Here is a 22,054-nt window from a genome sequence, read left to right as displayed (position 1 = left end):
TTCAGAGGCAATCTGTGCAGTCAAATATTGTTCTGATTTTTTTTCCCCTCTCACATCATTTCATAACAATACTCGCTTCCTCCACGCCTCTTTTCTATTGACAACAGTATTGTACCCCTTGGAGTGATGAAAGCAAAAGCCACTGAACTGCACAATCATCACATGGCAGTTCGTTTCATTTTTAATGAAATATATGACAACAAATGGACCAGTAATGTACCTAAATAAACCACATTCATAGACCAGAGGAAGAAGACATTGTTAAGCACTAGGTTTAATACACAGCAGGTATCCCAATGGATACAACAGAAAAGTTAATTCATTCAGAATTGTAAGGAAGCAACAGTTGTGCATTATTATTTTTTGCTTGGTTTCACCATGTACAAACATTTGAACCAGGCCTCTCAACATTAGGCAGGTCAACAGACAGAGTAAAAGCAGAAGCTTGCTCATTATAACTGAGATTATGTTCTTTAAGCAAAACAAGGAAATACACATTTGGTTAGCTTAAAAACTTTTTTTTTTTTTAACAAGAAAGGAATTACAGAGAGAATCGGTGACAATTATCTGAAACCAAAATAGTCTGTTAAAGCAGAAATGTTTCAGTTAAGCAGGAAACATCCCTAATTCCTTTTGTAAGTGCTGTCTTCTCTTCCAGTCCCCATGTTACTTTCCATCCATCCCTGATAACCGTTACCCTCTGTGCTTCATACGCATGGTTGTCGTGGAGACCAGCTTTTTTCCTTACTTTTAACTTTTTTTTTTTCCAGCACAAGCCACCCTCTAACACCTGAGCAGTGGCAGGCTCCTCCCTAAACAGTCTTAGGAAAATGTCTTTTCTGTAGAGCGCTGCATTCAGGCAGTGCTCCTACCTCTGCTGCCCTACTGGTATTTAATTTCCTTCTGCAAGTGATAGGGGGAATAAGGTCATAGCTCCAAGACTTTTCTTGCCAGTCATCTTTTGCAGAGACCAAAGCAACTCCAGTGGAAGTCCAGCCAAGGTGACAGGCTGGGTAGGATTCAGTGCTGAGGAGTTATCATTTGAGCTAGTAGGTAGGTGCAGGGAGATAAAAGCCATGATGCAGACAGGTCAGATGAATTATCTGCATTGTTGCTAATGCCACAAATATCAGTGCTAAACTTTCTCAGCTTGGTCTAGATGAGAAAGTCTGGTGCTGCCGCTGTTAAGCATCACACAACTAGATGCCAATCTGTATAAGCAAATCCTCCCACAATCTTGTAAAATGGAAGCACTTGTGGAAAGTTGCCCACCAACTTGTTCTTTTATCTATTCCAGAGAAAAGGGCAGACACCTGACACCCTCCATGCTGAGGACTGCTGCATCATTGACCTGGGCCACTGAACCATGCGGTATTGTCCAGTCAGGAAGAAAACTACTTACACTGAAGGTAGAGGGTTCCTTTGTTGGTACAGTCTCTGCAGAGAGCTACCGAGTTGTATTCATGCTCTGCCTGCTAAGCTTTTAAATATTAAAGGAAATGTAGTAGTGAAAACGTGAATAAGAGTGTGAATGGGACACCTACAGAGCATTAGGAGTCCCTCTACCACATCTTCACGCGTGATGAGCTTTTCTCCAGCTGCACTTTCATCTGACAGGTAGAACCCTGTTATAGCTTCCTAGGCAGGATTGGTTGCTGGCTCTGTAACTGTGTGTGGAATTGAAGTCTCATGTTTCATTCCTTTGCTCCAATAAAGCTGGAATGCCTGAGAGCATTTTCTGTAACAGGCAAGCGTTTCCAGAAATCCAACTTCCCCTTTTCATGTAAAACCTTGATAAAAATCAGCCACTTTGCCCTTCCCTTCTCTGTAGAATATTGATATTCTGCAGCTAAGGCAACTGTCTTGTTCTGTCCTGAGCGTTGTATCTACAGCAGCAATTCATTAACTCCTCTTTGCATCCAAAAAGTGCTTTCAGGTCATAGTACATGCCTCATGCCTAGGACACGACAACTCCTGTTGTTGCATTTAGGGAGACTGAGGTACAACCTAGCTCCAGACTCCGGTTCACAGGAATTCCTGGATTATACTTAAATGTTCAGAGAATACCTCTCACTCCTTACTGAAAGAACAATGTTCTGCTATGAAGAAACAGGCTGGCTGTGGTTGTTTAGCCTGGAGAAGAAAAGGTTCTCAGAGGACCTTATTGTGGCCCTTCAATACTTAAAGGGGGCTTGAAAGAAAGATGGAGAAGGACTTTTTACCAGGGATCTGTAATGATAGGACAAGGGGTAATGTGTTTAAACTAAAAGAGGGTAAATTTAGATTAGACATAAGGAAGAAATTCTTCACTCAGAGGGTGGTGAGACACTGGAGCAGGTTGCCCAGAGAAGTTGTGGATGCCCCATCCCTGGAAGTGTTCAGTGTCAAGCTGGATGGGGCTTTGGGCAACCTGGTCTAGTGGGAGGTGTCCCTGTCCGTGGCAGGGGGGGTGGAACGGGATAATCTGTGAGGTCCCTTCCAACCCAAACCATTCTGTGGTATTTTTCACCTCACAAAGCTTGTTGTCTTAAAGAAATTGAAGCTTTTAGCAAAAGCTCATGTTACTCTAACAATTATGCTATTTTTTTAAAAATACTCTCTCAGGAATTTACCTGGCTTTTGGTCCATCTCAACATCTTATGCGTAGCTAGCTGTAATAGACCAGTTATATTTCCCCCCTCCCACTGGGCTTAGTGACAGATTTCACAAAACTAAGCTTTTCTGGCAAGCTGGCCTGACTCCATTGATTTCCATGTTGCTGGGAAATTGAAATTTTTTTTTTCTGGATCAGGCTCAGGTACAGCTTGCTGAGGATATGTGAGTAGTTAGGACAGAGGACATCTTTACATTGTGAAACAAAAGTTTGATGCAGCTTGGATCTTGTTAGTTTATGATACCACAGTCTACCTGCAGCAGGTATGACTTCACTAATAACTCAACTTACAGAGGCACTAGTTTGAAAAAACCCAAACCTTTGGTGTTCTTCAGTCTTGAGACAGATGGAACCAAGCCATAATTTGTCCATTAACCTTGATGTAGTTTTGCCAACATCTCAGAGTAAAAAGCCTGATTTGCTGTGATTACAGTGCAAGGCTGAGGTGTGCTCCAGCTTTCTCCTTAGCATGACAACTAAATTCTGGGGATTCTGCATTCTAGGTTGCTGATACCTCTTGCCTCTCTGTTTCCCCACTTCCTTCAATCCCACCTTGCCAACATAGTCAGAACCTTGAGTGCTTTTTGTCACTTGATTCAAGATTTTAGTGGTAGGAGCTTTCACAACATGGGCGTTAGAGAGGAATAAAGTCTAGTGGGTGGTACTGTCACATGAGACAACTTCAAAAGGAGAGCAGTAAATGGAGGATTAAATGAGCAAAGCCTGACTCCCCTAACGCGTGGAGGCTGGTAAGCAGTATATGCAGCCGCTCTTAGTTTTGCATCTAGGAGAACGATTAGCAAGTGTTACACAGAAAACATCATGAAATAAACTTGTCTGTCTCAAAGCTTATAGGGACACACATTCTCGGGGAACAGGAATCAGAGAGATAAAAATACATTTCAATCAAACAACCTCAAAAAAAAAAAAAGTATAATTTGTCAAGTTTTGCAAACCATATGAAAACAATTCAAAAGTGACACAAAAATATATATAAGTTTGAAAAATACTTAAAGAAAAAAGTACAGATCTCACAATATCAAAACAAATGACGTATGGTTAAAAAGAGAAAAAAAGACATTGAGTAACACCATATTGGCAGAAAAAAAGTAAACCTCTCAGGGCAGCTGTGTTCTGTCATTTAAAGTGTCAGTTTGTGTCTCTAGGATCTATCTATAATGTGCTCAGCAATGACAGCATTAACTCTGAGCATTAGAAGAACCTGTCATAGCAGCGAGTCAAATCTGAGAGCAATGTAAGGGAAGAGAGCAGCGACGGTTACTGTGCTGTGTGAGGCCTGAAATGTCCTAAATCACGTGGCCATGGCTTCCTCTAACTGCAGATGTAAAATATTTTCTAAACCCCTTTTTAAGGGAAGAACTATGAATTGTGAAAGAACTGTGACAAGCAGCGGGCTCTTGAGCATGAACTGCACGATGTGGTGTTGAGTGCCTGGCTGTGCAGCAAACTTTGGCCGTTGGCTTCTTAAGCATCTATAGGTCTAGAGTCTTAAAGGTCAAGACCACCTTAGCGGGACTCCCTTCTCCCCTACACCGTATAAATTGGAGTAATTCTGCTGATGTGAGTGGGACTGCACTGGTGGGAGTTGGATAAGAATAGGGCCCTTTGCTTCCCAGAAGAAGGGGAAGATGTTGGGGTGGAACAAGAGGTGCTATTTCATGAGATCACACTCCAAAGTGTGCCTAGAGACTCCCCAGGCTCAAAAGAGGATGTTAGCACCTCCAATGACAGCACTGTTGCTGCAGTAAGCTTCCTCTAAAGGGAGATTACTTTGTCATAGAGCATGGCTTGTGCCTACACAGGCTGAAGAAGGGTAGGACAGCTTCAGTCCATTACTGGAACTTGCACTGGTACAAGCTGCTCTGGCCTAGGGTCTAATAGAACTTCTTACGCCAAGGGGAAATCCACTCTCTGGCATTTGTAGCCCTTCCCCATAAAGCAGAACACAACTAAGAAGCTGAAGTACTGGAATGAAGATGTATAGCCCTTTGTGAACAAACCTTGTTCCTTGTTGCACAGCCTCCCTTAGACGGAAAAGCTCTGTGTTGCCACAGATGTGTAACTGGTTTTACTGGTCGTCCCTGACCGTGTGAGACTGGGTGGGCTGGCAGATCCTACTGAACTGCCAAAGGGGACAAAACAGAACTCTTGACTTTAATGGGAATGTCTTACTTCCAAATGACCCATGTACACTTAGCAGTGCTTCTGTTAACATGAGTCTTCCATAAAAAACCTTAAGGGAATGAATTGACTTGAAAGATCTTTCTTTCCCATTTTCTCTACTTACAAATATTACTAAAAAGGTCAGTTCTCTTGGTCTAACTCTTGCATTGTGTCCCCCAACCTCTCTAAGCAAATAAATAACTCAGCATTGCCTATAAAACCCATTGAGTGGCCAATACCAATTCAGGACTGGTGTTCTTGCAGACATTACAGGACCTCATGCAATACAGCAAAAGGGAATTTTCTAAAAAGTGGGAAATAAAAAAAGTCACACTAGCGATCACACAACTAGGTCTTCAAGCTCATGATCGTTTGAGGCTCTCTGTGTGGTCTAAAAAAAAGGTTAAAAGATACATAATGTAGTTGTCTTTGTTTTTTTTCTTTTTATACAGAAATCATACACACAGAACTTCAATCTGAAACTTCATAACGAAAAAGTCCACTAATTTAAGGAAAGCATTTTGTTGTGCAAAAAGTCCCTCCCCCCCCCTCCCCTGTTCACCTTCATCTACTGAGGGTCTCACACACACACACAAAGTTTCCTTCCAACGGGCGAGTTGGTAAGAAAGAGTCCTCCCTATATACAGTGAATTAGAGAGAAGCTGGATACAGTGCTGGCAAGAGGCACTAGGTGATTGCCTCTATCTGGAAGTGTCCATGTTCTCCTCCTTAAAGTTACTGCAGTGCTCTATAACTTTCCTATGGATAAAACAGGACAAGGAGAGAGGGTTTAGTTTAAAGCTTACTGCATTACAGTTGTGGGACAGGAATGTAGCTTGATCTCTATGTAAAGATACGCTGTTTGCAGCAGGCAGTCTCTTCTGATATGCATCAACCAATGTTTGTATCAAAAGGAGCATATTCCACAAAGCAACATAGAGTTTGCAGTTCATTCCCTTGGGATTTCAAGTCATGTTAGTATACATCCAGATCTATGAGACCATTCATTTCTCACTCCCATAACCAAATCATCAGATAACTTTGAATCACACCAGGAAACACATACATACACATGTTTGTTTTCATTCTGCTGTTACCTGTCCCTGCTTTTCCTGTTCTTTCCATTTACTGTTCTTGGACTGTCGCATCACCATACATAATTTGCCTAACCCATGATATTCTTCTGCAGGGTTCTGTCACCTCCAGCAGTTAGCAACCCTTCAGCTCTGGGGAATGCCTGCCGCTCACCCACCAGATATATATTCCCAGCCAATCTCTACTTCTCCTTTATATTCATCCTGCAGGCATGAAATTGTAGAGCTCAGTTTGTCAATGATTAGAAACTGCAGCTCTCTCTTAAAACTCAGAAAGAATGACTCCAAAGGAAAGTCATGTAATAATCTGGGGAAGTTCACAACAGTGGGGGACTCTCTCCACCTTTTGAGAATCCTCTGATTTTAACTGTGCAGTCACGGTCAGCTCTTTTAGTGACAGGCCGATATGATTACAAACAGGACCCCACACCTCAGGTATGGACAATAGCGATGACTGGGGACTATGAGAGTAAGTGACGCAATTAGCAATGTGGCTGTCCTGTCCAACAAGCTACTCCTATAACCTATTGGCCTGGCATCTATGAACCCTCAATGATGTGTTTATTGCCCACCTATAAACACCTTTCTAGTCTTGTTTCTATGATTTTTCCTGCTCTTCTCCCACGTTTGCTTCACCCTTTGTAGAGATCAGCACAGACCTTTCTTTGGCAGCCTTACTTGATGTACAAGAATAAAAACTAACTTGAAGCTAAACTGAATGTTTGATGACAATGCATTGGTTTCCTACCGGGCCATTTCCTTGGTCTCTTGCCGTGCTGAGGCCATTTTAATCATGTCCTTCAGAAGGGGAATCCCACCTTCTTTGATCAGCAGTGGGCAATACTTGTCAGCTGCAGAGAAAAGAATAAAACAGGTCCTTGAACCTTCACTAGAGTGGTATAAAGGGTGGCAGGAGGGGGAGGGTGCTGCTGGAGAAGTCACAAAACTTGTTTGTTTTTTTTTGTTTTTTTTGTTTTTTTTTATGGAGCCAACCTGTTAGGGGTACCTTGGCTATAAAAACAGGACACAAAATGACTGAGAAATAAGAGGCCAGAGGGCTCAAAACATTGAAGGGATTTCCGATGCACTAAGTCTCACTATTTTTTGTTTGGCTGTGCTGCCTGGACATTCCTGCATCATTCAAAGACGGTTCTCTTTAACTACATAGCTAAACTGGGATGAGTTTTTCTGGTAACAAGCTTAGATTCACAATGTCAGCTTTTACAGTGTGGTGGGTGTGATTTTGAAACAGGAACTTACGGTAGACAGAGACCAAGTTATACAGTGCCCAAGTAGCCCAGTGCTGGCTGACCGGAGAGATCCCTTGTGGAAGAAGTCGAAGGATTGGTTCGAATGACCTGCACAGAAATATTGTAGAACTTGTTAAAAATCCAAGAGCTGCTTCTTCCAGCACCTTTGCTGCACAAAGCAAGACAAGCCCTGTGCTCATAGAAACCACAGCAGTAAATCTATTGGCATGTCAAAGATTCTGGCATCAAAGCCCAAGTCTGTGTCACATGGCAATACTGGCAGGCTTACAGGCCCTGCTGCTTTAGCATAAACATGCTGCCCAGATACATAGCTGCAAATAAGTCAGCTGATTTCCATCCTGTCAGTCATTTCCTCGTGACAGCTGAAACCTAGCAGCACTGGTCATTCCATAGAGGGTCCAAAGCAAAATTACACCCAGCCAAAGCCAGCTGCTCACGTGTAATGGTTGCTCTGTTTCTTCTGACAATCATGTGTCTATACTGTAGCTAAGGAATTGGAATGCCATTTGTTCAGGATTCCTGCCAAGCACTACGGGAGTACAGAGTACCTGATACCCTCACACAGGAAGGACTTTGGAGGATTCCACTAGTTGTATTAACCCTTCAGGAGATTTCTGGGAACTGTGTCTATATATCCCCCAGAGGAGAGTGAAAGCTACAGCAATACATGTCTTTCAGAATTAAGGTGTCAAGGTCAGAAGTCTCAGAGAACAATGTTTAGTCAATCTCAGATAGTCAGATCGTGGGTTTCCTGAACTATGCAATTTCACCAGAAATGTGCAGAATAAAGTCTGCTGGGTTCCCATGCTTCTCCCATAGGAATTGCCAGGCAAGGTACCCATTTCCAGCAGCCCGTGTAACATGCTACCTTCAGTCAAAGGAAGATGCGAAGCCCTCACTAAAGAGTATGTTCCTGAGGATTTCTCCTTCCCTCTAAGCAGAACCTCCACGCTCTGCTGTACCTTTTCCCTTCCGTCTGTTGGTGCTTGCTTTCTGCGACAAGCCTGGCTCCTGAGTAAATGAGTCATACTTCTCTATTCCTCACCTGTAATTGATATTTCTTCTGGAGTTGATATCCCAGCTCTGGATGGCTGCCCACATCCTCTTTACAACTTCCTCTCGGTGTGGCTCACATATACCCCAAGCCTCTGGGCCATCAAACATGATATGGGAGAGCACGCCACAGGCATTATAGGATACCTCAATCCCATCTGCTTTGCTCTCCAGCAGGTTGCTGCCAAGAGAGAAGAGATCATTGGGAGGTGCCAGGACAACCTTCCTTAGCATCTTACAAAAACCAAAACCAGCACGTCTTTTATTGCGATCAGAAACAATCATTGGAGAAAACATCTCCAGCCTGAAACGGGAGCAACGCTCTCCAGGGATGCAGCTTTTCAGTGACATTAACACCACAAATAAGCCCGTACAATCCAAGGCATTTACAAAGCTGTCAAATGATTTCCTTTTAGCTTTTTTAGAATGAAAAAACAATCTGAGGCATCAAAGGTTGAAAAGTCTCCAGGTGATTTAGGACCAATGCTCTAGAACATCCACCCGGCCCAGCTGCTCATTAGCCTGGCACTCACCTGAACACACTGATGAACTGGGAGGTCATGAGCTGTGGGCGGAGTTCCTTCACCTCTGCCACATTGCCAAGGAGGCCCAGCATATTACGATGCAGCTCCTGTTTCTCTGGGAACTCCTAAGAAAGCAAGAGACAGGATTATGCAATAGTAGAGGCATGGTGATATTGAGAACAAGAGACCCTGGAGAAAGGTTGTGCAGCGCTTCTAAAAAGGGTGAGTATTTTTGGGTAGTTAGCATTGGTTCTTTAGCAATTCTCTGAGGGGATCTCTAGCCTTCAAGATGTATGCGAAATGAGAAATCAAGGCCAGCGCCTGCTACTCACTGGTGCTCTACTTAAGAAGAACTGTGTACAAGACAGGAAAGAGGGGGATGTGCTCAGTTTAAGTTTCTCTGTTCTTCTACTGGTTGGGTGGGTGGATGGGAGAAAGAATGAAACATGCAAGCTTTTTCTGTTTACGCAACATAGGAAGTACTGCTTATGGATTAGCATAGCTAGGAATCGCGCCCAGGCACTTGCATCTCCACTGCCAATGTCAGCATTCATCTAGAGAAAACTAGACATACTTACTTTCAAGCACTCCAAGAACAGTTTCATGCCACTGTAGTTAAGGAACATCTCACAGTTATCAGGGGTCTCATCAGTAATGTTCCAGAGGGCGCTCCAGGAGAACTCCATCACCTGATCGCACTACAGAGCCAAAGAGAAAGAAACAGAGCTTTTCAAATGTGGGAGCCTAGTGCAAACCAGCCACTTGTGTTTCATCTCTGCCATCACCCCAGATGAATTCAGGGGTAAGAAAATCTTGTTATTCACTTTCAGCTTGTCAGCAAGGGTGTTTGTTTATTACTTTTCCCTCCCTGCCACATTCCCTCCTGCCCTGCCACCCTCCCCCCAGTGACAAGAAATTCTGCAGCACCAGCTGGGATGTCTCATGTTTGGTAGAGAAGCTGGGCTAGCACTCCAGACTGATCTCCGTGCCCAAGTCAGACTGAAGAAAAAGTACTCTATGTATAAATTTATGTGGGAAACACTCACCGTTTTATCAGCCAGCTTCTTCTGAATCAATTTTAGCATTGTCTGTGGGCAGAAGGGGAAGAACGAGAACAGTTCAAGAATCACAGACCTAAAACCGACAGCTGTAGCTGCTGCAAGACTGGCTGCAGCCAATTGCAGGCATATGCAGTTCTGACCCTTTGTGGAGTATTTGTTATTTTTTTTCTCTAAATCAGTGGGACTGGGTTGTGTTCAGTGTTGCAAGTATTTGAAGAGCTGAACCGTGTCACAGTCAAGTTTGTTGGGTTTACAGTCAAGTCAGTTGTGACCTGTGTGACAAAGTCTGGAATGTGGTAGAACTGCAAAAAAGCAGTGGCCTCTGCAGTTCTTTGTGAAGGGTGATGTGTTGATGTGAGTTGGGAAGCTGATGCAAATTTAGGGAGATGCAGAAGGAGCTAATCAAAAGGTCGTACTGGTTCTGGAAATGGTGCAGTAAGGAGGGAAGGTATCAGGTCACACTGCTTCCCTGCTCTCATGGACAGCCTATCTCTGAGACCATGACTTCCAGGGCTGGCAAGCCAGAAAATGGTGTCACGTGGCGGGACGGGTTCCAGGAGAGGCTAGCGCTGCTGGAACACCAGTTCCCTCCTGTGATATGGTAAGGTTGGTTTGCTGGCTGAGCCTGTTTGGTGGACTGCTGCAAGGAAATTGAGGTAGCCTGGGTTAAAGATAAGCAGACACCTTGGGACCATACCAACCATGACAAAACCCATCTTGCCCACAGCTTCTTTATGATCGTTGTCCACCTGGCAGACCAGAGCGTTACAGAGGTGCACGGCGATGCGCTGGATAGACTCATCCTGCCGGCTCTGATTGAGGATGTTCAGCAGCAGCTCGTTGACTCGGCGGTACTGGAACTCCAGCTCCTCGGGAATGCTGAAGTTACACAGTGTCAGGCAGCAGTTCCGCTGTACCTGGGTCGAAGGGAAGCAAATGCTGCACCAGGTGGCTACAAAAACCTGACTCCATCCCCTCATGTTCTCTTGCTGCTTTGTACTGAAACCATCTTCTTGTCTGACCACTACCACTGAAATTTCTGTCACCCTCCTACCTAGCAGTCTGCTTGAGCTGCGCTCTATCAGTAGGCTCTTCTCTCTCACTGGTCTCACGTGACCACACAATCGCCCAACACACATCACTTTTCAAGGCAGTTCCTTGCTGCCTTTAAGCTTAATATTCAGGAGTCACCATTCTGTAACCCAGAGGCGTTGTAGCGTATATTGTCAGCTGGCTTCTGATAGCAGTGCACTGGCACAATGTTTCATTCTGTTACCTTAACACCCCACAACATCCACACCCTTTTCACCCCATAGTCAATACTGGACACCCGTGCTGTGGGTTGTATGCCTTCTGACCATTAACATCAGCTAAAAAGGTGCCTTGCTACCATCACTTACTTCCCCTGGTTCTGGAGAACATCACCAGGCTAAGGAGCACCCTGCACATAATTCCCACCGAGTGAAGGCAAAGAGCAGGTCTGGGCAAGTGGTTCTCTGGTGCCTGCCTCAGCTCACATACTGGAGGCTTAGACTCCGCAAATGCTAACAGCAGGCTAAAGATCTAACATGGGAAGGAGAACTGGGAGAGCCAAAGGAGGCCGGGCAGCTCTTACTGTGACTTCCTGGTAGGACTCCATGCCGTTCAGCACCACCTGGATGACCTGGCGCCGCAGCTTTACGCTCTGCTCCATGCGGTACTCGGAGTTCGTCAGGTAAAACAGCGCTGCGCTGCCTGTCACCTGGATGTTTTTGTCATCCTTGTGGCACTTGAGGGCTGTGATCACCAGCTGCAAGGAAGCAACACGAAGCTTCAGTGCCACGGACTTGCTGTTGAGTCTTGGAATGATGGTTATGGCTGTGTGGGACAAAGGCTGTTACAAGCCTGCAAGGAACGTGCTTATGAAATGAAGGTACCCAGTTCCGCTGCACTAGTGGAACTTTCTCCAGAATGGCCTGATATGGCATCCCGGTGTGAAGGAAAGGCTGGGACTGCAAAATTTCCTTTGCAAGGTGAGGTAAATGTTAGCATGGGACTTACCTGAAGGGCTCGCAGCAGCTGGCTGCAACGCTCAATGCGGGCGATGTCAAAAAGGAGGTTGATGGCCCGCGAAGTGATTTCTGGCCGGTGTTCAGTGTAAGCCTCGATAGCGTTCAGGACTTGCTCTTCGTTCTTGTCTCCACTCACCTAGCATGGAGGAACAAGAGTCAGGGAAGAAAGGATGAGGGAGGAAAGCCAGCATGAGAAGGGAACTCTGAGGGTAAGTCTGAAAGGTCAAAGGGGGCAACTTGCATCTGTCCTCCTAGAAGGATTAGGCCCATGATGGGAGCAAAGAGTCACTTCTTGGCCCAGAATGACAAGAAATGGCACCTCCGGGGCAGAAGGATGCTATTCACAAGATTCCTATTGTCTTTGTTTTCTGGTAGTCACAGGCAATCCTAGTCCTTCAGTCGGGATGATTTTTTCAGCCCGTTCTCTAAATGGCTTTTTTTTTTTTAACACTTGTAAAAACCGTGTGGGGTATAGGTCTTGTCTTGCCTTCTGGTAGCTCTCCTGCATTATCAAGTAGCTATAAAAAGGTCAGAGATAAATTGTCACACATGAGACCCTAAGAAAACCACCCTACTAGCCGACAGTGATTTGTATGTTCTTTGAACTTCTGCCAAGTACCTACTACCAATATTCTTGCACCCTCGTTACCTTATAGGCTGGAATATGTGTCAGGCGGCAGAGAGATGTCTCAAAAAGGCCCAAGAATTGGAGTGGTCGTTTCAGACCCCGGAAGGGTGCAATGCTGCTCTTTGCTGGCTCAATGCTGAGGAAAGAAAGAGATCACTCGTGTTGGTACCCTGCTTCTCTGGGTGTCTCCTGCCATAAAAACAGCTACCTCCTCTCTGATCATTTTGACTGTACTGCTCCATAACTGGAGTGATTTCAGTTGTACACCAGCCAGCTTCTCCTAAAGCTAATAGGCACACGTCCCAGATGATCCTGAGTGAAGGGCTAAACGTGTTGAACGAAAACAGCAGTAAGAATTCATGCACACAGAACGCAGCTTTCCTAGATAGAATTTGTCCTGGAAATTCGCTAGTTGGGGTGAACACTTCTTAGGAAAGGGATGAGGATTTCACTGATCCAAACTATTTGCAAACTTCTCTGTATGTCATCTGATGATCACAGAAGCAGACTGGTATGTTTATGCAAGAACACTTGTTTTGCTGCCATGTTCCTTATTGACCAAGAGCCAGTATTATAATTTATTTTACCAGCTTTGGAAAAGAGTCAGTACTGTCTCACTTGTTTGCTTTTGCACTTGAGTGCTCGGGGAATAGGAGGGCAGAGCTCTTAGTTGACCTGGAAAACCACATCTCTATGCCCTACTGAGGTGGACCAGGATTTTCAAAGGTTGGTCTGCTCAGCATCCAGGTCACATGTGAAAATCTGCCTTTAGATTCTAAGTTCTGAAAACACTCAGCCCTCCTGTGAACACTGATGTGCTGACTTAGTGTACAAGTGTTTTGTCTCAGAAAAGCCTCATTTCAATGAAGGTAAAAATGTTTTATATAGAGAATGCATAAAGGGCTCTGGAGTCCTTTTGATCTATAAACCACTGCAAGTGATCTCTGGAAGAATGTATGTAGAAAAGAACTTCAGATATGTATGGAAGCTAGGCAGAATTCATTCATTATTACTTTTGCAGTCCTTACCTCACATACAGAAATCGCAACTGATTCCCATACTAGCCTTTAGCATCAGGAGGAACTAGGAACAGTTGTATCTTGCTTTTTAGTATTAATTAGATCTACAGAATTTGGAAGGCCGGAAGAGGGAAGTGTCCTTAATTCATCTTTGATGGAACTAGCCATCCAAGCAGACCTCAATATTTGCTGTTTCCTTACCTTGTCTGGCCCATCTTCTCTTCCATGCTTGGGATAGTGCAGTTCTCCAACATGGTGTGCCCTGAGATATCGAGCGAAGTGAGGTTTAGCAAGTTTTCCACAAACAGGTTTAGAACCCGCCGGGTCAGCTTGAATTTGTAGTAACTGGACAGATGATCGCGGGAGATATCCAAGTGCCTGCAAAAGACAGAGAGCAGCTCAGCGTCTGGAAAGCATCAGCCCGTTGCTAAAACAGGACTCTACCAGGCGAAAGTGACGAGCCAAGTGTGATTGTTGTTATTATTCCCTTCCTAAGATACAGGAATGTGGTTCTGTAGGATGTGGCAGCAGGATCGGGCCTTGTGTCTAACCGAAGCACACAGGTATCTGGTAGAGGTCTACTTAAAATGGAGCACAATGAGTCATTCGGCCACACCATCACAAAGGAAATCGCTCTAGGCTCAGGAACTGCCTTTCCCAAGCTCCATCAAAGCAGCCACCTGAGCATTTCTGCCTGGTGATTAAGATGCACTACAGGATCTTTGCATTCCCAGAAACATTTGTTGCCTCATCCCACAAATTAATTTACACAAGTTTTTGTCTGCTTCCCCAATCTTTTTTTTTTTTCCACTCCAGGCTATTACTCTCTCATTTCATGTACCATACAGTATTTAAATGCTTAAACTCTGGGGAAACCCCTGCTGCTAAGGGAGTTGTGGGGCAAACTAACTGGCTACCATGTGCAAGTGGGGTCCCTTATAGGGCAGGGCATGCTCCTGCCTGCTGAGTGAAGACCCCTTGAGAGAGACTAAACTGCCTAAGGCAGGAGCCAACTTCCTACTTTCAGAAGTGTTTTCTCCATGTTGTGAACCAAGTTTCATTGCAAATCACCAGCAGGCAAACTAAGTCATTAGGATTTAGCCGGCGTTACCCAGAAGGTTCTCCTAGGACACATGTTAACGCGGTACCCCCTACTGCCTGCAGTCTGCAGAGACAATACTAAAGCCATTGCAAAGTATACTTCATGTGAATGGTAGGGCCCTGCTTTTTGGCTTGGAAAGTCCTGGATCTTGTTCCTGGTACCACTGTGCAGTTTGAATAGCAATTGTCTTGACTCCGTTTCAGGAAGTCATTTCACTGTCAGCACTGTTAGGTCAGGAGTGCCTATTTATTTACGCTGCTTTTTTCCTTGGTTGCACCATCCATCTACAGCGTGCTTACACAAAGCACAGCGAGCAGATGGTCTGAGCTGAGAGCTTTCCCAGTTTTATCTCAGAGCCAGTTTTGAACTTTGGATGTTCCCGTTTAACAAGTGGTATGAAGGACTGACTTTCACAGTGCGATTGTCACTAAACTGGTATCTGTATACATCCGTAGCCATTTTTTTCCCACATCTTGGGTGTTCTGCTGTTCTTTTTTTGTTTGGTTAGAGTGGATATGTTTCTCTGTGTGTATTTAATTTTCCCCAGTGTCAGATATGTACAGTGAGTCACTGAGGGAGTCTGTTCATGGGAGGGTTTATAACCTGAAGCCAGCAGCAGATGGCTCTCCATCAGCAGGCAGGTAGCCCACTCCCAAGAGACTTCCGTGGCTCCTATCAGTGGGGAAAAGCTAAACGTGGAAAAAGAGATCTGCTGACCTGAGCTTGTGAAGCTGTGCAATCACTTGGATGTGCTCCTCTGAAAGGTCCATGTTGTAAAGCACTAAGGAAACCAGACTGTCCTTCCATTGGGTCAGAAATCCCACATCGTTCAGCTGGATCCCGGAGAGATCAAGAGCTGCAAGGGAGGCCAAAGGCCGAAGCAACGTCTCCACATTTACCCCTTCAATCAAGCGACCCAGGTTCAGGAAGCGCAAGCGGCTAAAGCCTTCAAAAGTGAAGTCCTTGACCAAAACCTGGCGAGTGGGGTTCACCAAACAGTCATCTTCGCAACCTCCAGGGTTTTCCTCCTCGTAGAAGATATTACAGCATCCAAAGAGGCTAAGGGAGATAAGCGTGTGGCTGAAGCTCACCAAGGTTTGCAGACTCTTGGCTGTCAGCTTCTCACAGTTAGTCAGGTAGAGCTCAACAAGATCCTGGAAGACGGGAAATCAAACAGTTAGAAACATCTCACAGGCAGAGTGCCCACCCTGCTCCCTACAACACCTCACACAGGGACAGACTGAGACCACGTGTCACCAGACTCGACCAGTGTCCCCATCCCATTCCCTACAGCGGCCTGTAGGGAGCTGAGGACGGAGATGCTGAGGTTCTCCCCCCAAAAAACTTGGATACGATCCTGGGAATCCCTGGATGCCTGGGATTCTAGCCCTTCCCCGTGCAGCAGTGCTGCCGTGTGAAGTGGCTGTCACTGCAATGCCACCTGCTTCCTGATGGCCTCCAGGTCCTGGTCCTGCACGATCTGTTCCCGCAAGTGGATCCGAGCTAGCCTGGTGCTCCGGGGATCAGAGAACAGGGTGAAGAAGCTTTCATGGGGTTCGAAGATGCTGTCCGTCTTGACCAGCTCCACATACCTGCATTAGGGCAATGGCGTTAGCACAGCACAACACACAGGCTCAGGTACAGCCCTAGCACCTTTACTGGTTGTGACAAAATGTTACCAAGTGCCTGAGCACACAGACTCCCTCCTGAACATCCCGGATAGCGTTAGGGGTAACGGGAGCTAGGCTATTATTTCTTTTTGCACAAAGCTAACACTCCTTAGGAAAATCTAAGGCAAAGACTTGTGCAAGGTCATGTGTATTTCTGAGCAAACTGGATTCTGGCAAGCACAGACTCCAGGATTTTTCTTTCCTCACTATTTAAAGCTACTTACTTGATTTTTTTCATTTTCAGAAAATTATCTAGCCAGTTTTCTGCCAGACTTTGTGGGCAGGACTTCAGCCAAGAGAAACTACGATAGCCAAGTCAGAAATCCCTGGAAACAGGTTGCTTTGTGAAGCTATGGGAGCAGCTGCCCTAAAGTGCAACATCTGTTAGCATTTTGCAGTCTTATTTTTCTGGTTTGGGAAAGAATTGTAATGCTGCAGTGGTGGGAAGTAGGAAAGCTCCTTTGTTGCTTACTGATATTCTTGTAAGAAGCAGTGACTGCTCATTGCAATCTAGGGTTACCTATATGGAAATGGTGATTGGCAGGACTACAATAACCCCTGGGGATAATTCCTTCTGAATTTAATTCGCATCCTTATTTCCAATTTGAGGCTAAACCAGCAAAAACAGCCCTATGAATTCCTCCCCATTTTTTTCTTTATATGCTTTCCATCACTTTTTTTTTTTAGATAACCACAGCCCTCCTTCCCCAAGCTCCCCACTCCTTTCCAAACCAGGCAACCGCTTCTCCACAGGCCTGAGACGTACTCGTTGACAAGTTTGTCACAAATCTCGCTTGGCAAGAAGATGTCAGGATGGAGTCGGAGCGTTTCGTTGTCCAGCAGGTAGCAGAGAGTCCCCTCCAAGTTGCGAAGGCAGAAATCTGTGCACAAGGTCATTAGTGACTCCGGGCTATCAGATGCCATCTTGAGGGAAGCAGTGGGCAGGGGAAGAACAGAAGGAAGCTTTTGATTCAGAAGATCCTTTCCTCAGATGAAATCCCAGGATGAATTTACAGAGACATCAGGGCAGCTATAAGTAGAGGAGGAAAAAAAACGTGTTGAGAAAGGCACACTGGAAAGCATCCTGCAAAGCTGTTGTACCAGCGAGGATGTCGATGGGTTTATTTACAGCCCATTGCTTGCTGACCTCAAAAGAACCTGCAGCGTTTTGGCCTCTCTGGGAGTACGCACTTAATTCCTTGGTAACCCCACCCCCATGGGACACCGAGGGAATGAGTTAATATGAAACATGTTTGGAAATGAGGCTACACAGGAAGAAAACGCTTCCTCATTGCAGGAGTTATCTGGCTGACGAAGGGCCTCTAAAAGGGAAGTGGCAGAAACCACAGTGCTTGGTTTCCTTCAGAGTGGGTCGGATAAACCACCAGAAAATTTACTGTTGGGCAGATCCTTTGTGCAGCCCCAGCGGGATCTGGTGGCCCCGTATCTCGTGCCTGTAATTGTTTGCCGTCATCCCAAGTGAAGTTCAAGCTGGATGCTTCTCTGCAGCTCCAAGCCAGAAGCTTCGTGCAAGTCCTTGAGCTAGACCATCAAGTGGATCAGAAGCCAGAGGGAAACATACAGACTGCTTTGGCTTCCCTTGCTGAGTGCAGTGAAAAGGTTTATGCACATGAAGGATGTCAATGCGTGCAGCTGGAACTTGTTCACCTGAAGCATTCCAAAATCTGTTAGAAAAAAGTACGGGCGACTGACCGGGGAAAAAAGCGAGGGACTTTTTCCCCTTCTTGGATTTTAATACTGGATAAAGAAAGATGGTGAAGCAGACAATTAGGGGAAGCTATTCCTGTCCATTTTCTTATTTCAAAAATCTCCTGGCTCTGCTTTTCAGGCTTGCTCACTAGCACCGAAGGAGCACTAGCTGAGTGCACTGACGCTGTTTAGGAGAAATGACTGAAGTACAACTACAACTCCCGTTTCACTTTCAAAAGGGTCAAATCACGTTAGAAACAACCCTAATGGGAACCCTTCAATACGTTTCCATGAGCATGCAAGAACTGTGTTGAAACATTTATTTTTTGAGGAAAAACCTGTGTTTTTTCAATAGGTATGTCCCTACTGCAGCAAGGACACCAATGCTATGGAGTTATTCTCCTCTGCACCAGCTGAGCAGCCTTTGCTGGGGAAGTTGTTCCAAAATGCCTAACTATATTCCGTTTCTGATCTTTATCCTGCAGTTGCAAAGATCAGGGCACTTGTCTGTCTCTAGTTCTCTGCTTCTGAGTGTTCCAATAGAGCCTCTGGTGCTCTCTTCCCTTCGTTCCTGCACTACCAGTACACGATGCAAGAATTTAACTTGGCTTCCTCACCTTAATCACTATCCCCAAAGGCACCCTGAGCGGATCAGGCACCCTCCCTCCTCCTCTTTCAGATGCTCTGGGCAGGCACTGCCTGGGCCATGACACCAGTATGAAGGACCCCTCAAAGCTGTGGAGGGGGTAACCCTTCAAATTCAGGCACCAAATGGTCTCTGTGGGAGACAGCAGCACAGCCATGACACAGCACATGCCAGCACAGCCTGCCTGGCAGCCCAGGCTCCTGGCCTCCTGATCCCTTCCTAGGCTACAGAATGGATTTCTGTGCAGACATGAGGGCAACACGAGCTGCAAATCAAAGCTCTTCTCTTCCCTTTGTGTCTCAATAATTCCTTTTTTTTTTTTGACTGTGTTTCAGTGCCAAGGACAAGAAGTTGGCCAAGGAATTAACCCAAGACAGGACGGAGCCTCAAAAAGCAGCTCTGCTGATCTCACTCGCTCCTTGCTTGGCAATGGAGGAACTGCAGTGCTGGAGCACTCCTGAGGAACACCTACCCTAAAGCCTCGTCTCCCTGGGCCAAATCTTGCTCTAGGGTAAGTGGACAATCCTGGGACTGAACCCTGGTTGTCTTTTGGCTTTACTTGAATTGGATCGATAATCGTTCCTTCCTCTAAGTGTTTCTGGGAACTACACGTGCAGGCAGCCGCAATGATTTTGTTTCAGTCCCAAATTCCTGGCCCGCTGTGTTCTGACCTAGAACTTTCAATAGCTTTTCCAGTGGGGATCTCAAGCAGGTTCTCTGCTGGTTTTCACTCAAGAGGCAAAAGGTCTCTGAGCACAAGCAGATGATGCAGAGAAAAAATGAATAAAACCCAGCAACCAGAAAAAATGTACTTAATGTGCTGATCAGAGACAGTTTAAAGGGTGCAGCCTCTCTCTGGGTCACTGAGTCCTGAGCTAGCGTCATGATAACATAAAATTGACTTCTTAGGGATGCCATGATAACTTGGAGACCTTTGAGATGCCTGTTGTAAAAGGAATGAAAATGAGTAAGATGGGTTTTCATTCTGAAAAGGAAGGAAATCCCTGATCAACAGCTCTCCCCTTTGTAGTTATGTCAGGAGAGAAGCCAAGGATGAAACGTGCCGCTGAGGGCAGAGAATTGCCTCACTAGTGGTGAGGTCCCGACTGAGGGAATGCAGGTGGGAGGAAGCAGTCCTGCGCCCTGCATGGTGTCTGCTTTGGAGACGAATCTGCTTCACCTCCAGAACGAGTCCCTCTCGCGTATTTTGCCTGAAGCTTGCTTGAGAGAATCTTTCCAGAAGGGCAAGATGAACAGGAAGATCTGAGCCAGTAGGGAAACGCGTTCTGCTGTCCCTACCAGTTCACCCGGCCACCAGACGGGAGGTCCCTGCAGCCAGTGTTCCTCCCCTGCTTACTACTGATGGCCAGAGAACTTGGAAACAAACTCCCATTGACAACCTCTTGTCACGTGCAGCTGGAAATGGCCAGTGCTAGGGACTTGTCCAAGCAGCTTAGAACTCTAAAGGGCAAGGGCTGCCTTCCTGTTGCTCCGACAATCCTCTGTGCCCCTCTGCTGTGCCCAGCACAATGCAGCCGGCTGATCCTAGCCCTGGAGAAATCAGCTACGCGTTAACTTCTGAGCTTCCCAAAATCTACCAAGAAAATCCCATGCAGGAAGTTAGCGCGGAGGAAAGTGCCCCAGTAAAATAACCCCGAAGAAAAGCCTTCATCCTCGTGATTTACTGTGCGTATTTGAGTAGCACCCGAGCTGCTTCCGCACCTGTAGTCCTTTGGTACAGGACACGAGACAAACTAGTCCTGGCCTCCTCAAACTAGATCTGAGAGGTGACGGAGGCAGGGGGAGAGGGAAGTAAGGAAGTCGATAGCTGTACTGATCAATATTGGCTCTAGATATAAGCTCAGTGTGCTTCGGTGATAAAAATAAATGAACTAGATATGCTGACAAATCAGTAGCGTTTGCCTAATCATTATCCTCGGGCAACTTTCCACAGGCAATAGATCTGCAAGTCGCCCGCCTTGCAGACTGTCGCCAGTGCTGCCCAGTGATGGGTAATGAGCTGTCTTGTGCATGTCTGTTCTTGGAGGGTCACTGACACGTGAAAGATGCTGAAAATTCAAGTGCAGGAATCGAAACAAGCCAGAAGTACAGCTGCGAATCTTCTTTACCATTTATTTCTCTGGCAGGTTTCACTTCTGTTTCAATGCACAAAGGAACTAGGGCCCTGGGAGACACCGAAGTGGGCATTTAAAGCCTGCACACCCGGCTGACCCCAGAAGCAGCCTTCTCCACGGAGTAACAGCACCCTCCCTCCATTTGTGGGTCCCAAAAGAAACTGCAGCACCGCGACACGCAGCTTCGCTCATCCCCAGCACCAGCCTTCCACATCCAGCCAGCCTCTCTGGCAACTATTGCTTATTTGCAGGCTACATTTGTATTTTTACAGCATTTCTGGCTGCGCCGGCACGTGAGGCTTGGCACCGGCCTTGGGCTGCCCGTGCCAACGTTCTCTACCTTGGACTTGAGACCCATCTTCTCTCCCAGTATCTCCCTCCGGGGCTTCTGCCCGAAGCCAAGCCTGACTCAGGGTGGCTCCGCGCCAAGGCCGGAGCGTTTACAGCGGTGCCACAAAAACGAGGGGGCAAAGCTGGCTTCCAGAGCACCGGGGAGACTTGCCCAAGGAGAGGGCAAAGAGCGCGTGTGGAGGGGAACTGCTTGCGAGGAACGGCTTCAGAATCACCACCGTAACGTGCCGGGGGGGCTGTGGCACTGGTCACATTTTGAAGGAAAAGTGCACTGTCACTTCAGCTGGCACCTCGCAGGGGCAATCACAGCGATTTTATTAATTCGTCCCCTTGCAGCTGGCCTGGGAAACGCCATCCCTGCCTGCCTGCCAGCCCCAGGCACCCGCGGCCGTCCCCGCAAGCTCCCAACGTGTCGGCGGGCCGGGCTCCCGGGAGCTGCAGAGCGGGACCTGCGCTTACCGGGCCGGGACCCGTGCTAACCGGGGGGCCAGCCGCCCCCTGGCCCTGTCCCCCCGCTGCCCCCCCGCACCCTGCCCGCTGCAGCCCTCGGTGCCCGCTGACAGCCCCGGGCCCTGCCCCTGCACCCCCGGCACTGCCCCGAACCTCCCGGGACCCCCTCCCGGAGCCCTGCCCGCCGGTGCCAGCCCCGGTGCCTTGGGGGGGGGGGGGGGGGGGGTGTGGACGGGACTCACCTGGCGCCAGGCCCCCGGGCGGCTGCGGAGGGCCCGGGCCGGCGGGCAGGGCTCGGCCTCCTCCTGCTCGGGGCCCGCTCCCCCCCCCCCGCCGCGGCCTCCGCTGTCAACAAACCCCGCCGTCACTTCCGCCAGCCGGGGCCGCCGCACCGGAGGAGGAGCCGCCGGGGCCGCTTTCCCCCGGGAAACAGCGGCCGGGCCCGGAACGTT

General features: G+C 47.0%; 1 protein-coding gene and 1 long non-coding RNA gene across 3 annotated transcripts; one reads left to right on the top strand and one right to left on the bottom strand.

The window, feature by feature from the left end:
- Nucleotides 1-256: 256 nt before the first annotated feature.
- ZER1 (zyg-11 related cell cycle regulator) lies at nt 257-22,051 on the bottom strand. Its single transcript, XM_080562372.1, has 16 exons — nt 21,845-22,051; nt 17,077-17,340; nt 16,082-16,232; nt 15,358-15,794; nt 13,740-13,916; nt 12,541-12,655; nt 11,881-12,027; nt 11,456-11,629; nt 10,542-10,757; nt 9,826-9,867; nt 9,358-9,477; nt 8,789-8,904; nt 8,248-8,436; nt 7,192-7,289; nt 6,680-6,782; nt 257-5,596 (listed from the first exon to the last, which is right to left on the bottom strand). Exons 2-16 carry the CDS (start codon nt 17,232-17,234, stop codon nt 5,539-5,541), a joined length of 2,301 nt encoding a protein of 766 aa, XP_080418498.1. The 5' UTR covers nt 17,235-17,340; nt 21,845-22,051; the 3' UTR covers nt 257-5,538.
- LOC308180535 lies at nt 8,862-20,803 on the top strand. Of its 2 annotated transcripts, XR_013940990.1 has the most exons (4): nt 8,862-9,001; nt 10,568-10,788; nt 19,002-19,177; nt 19,697-20,803. It is a non-coding gene; the product is annotated as an uncharacterized lncRNA (long non-coding RNA). The 2 variants fall into 2 exon arrangements; XR_013940989.1 differs by lacking the exon at nt 10,568-10,788.
- Nucleotides 22,052-22,054: the final 3 nt, after the last annotated feature.

Source organism: Anser brachyrhynchus (genome assembly GCF_964034855.1).
Source record: "Anser brachyrhynchus genome assembly, chromosome: 19".
Classification (NCBI taxonomy): Eukaryota; Metazoa; Chordata; class Aves; order Anseriformes; family Anatidae; genus Anser; species Anser brachyrhynchus.
Note: the sequence above shows the minus strand (reverse complement) of the source record. Positions and strands in the feature narration are given on the sequence as shown.

Bases quoted from the DNA above. Each gene is read 5' to 3' on its own strand.
- ZER1 (XM_080562372.1), bottom strand. From the start codon at position 17,234: ATGGCATCTGATAGCCCGGAGTCACTAATGACCTTGTGCACAGATTTC. The intron at 11,630-11,880 runs GTAAGTCCCATG...GCTTCCTTGCAG, and splicing joins AGCTGCTGCGAGCCCTTCAG to CTGGTGATCACAGCCCTCAA. The intron at 9,478-9,825 runs GTGAGTGTTTCC...TTGGCTCTGTAG, and splicing joins AGAAGCTGGCTGATAAAACG to TGCGATCAGGTGATGGAGTT.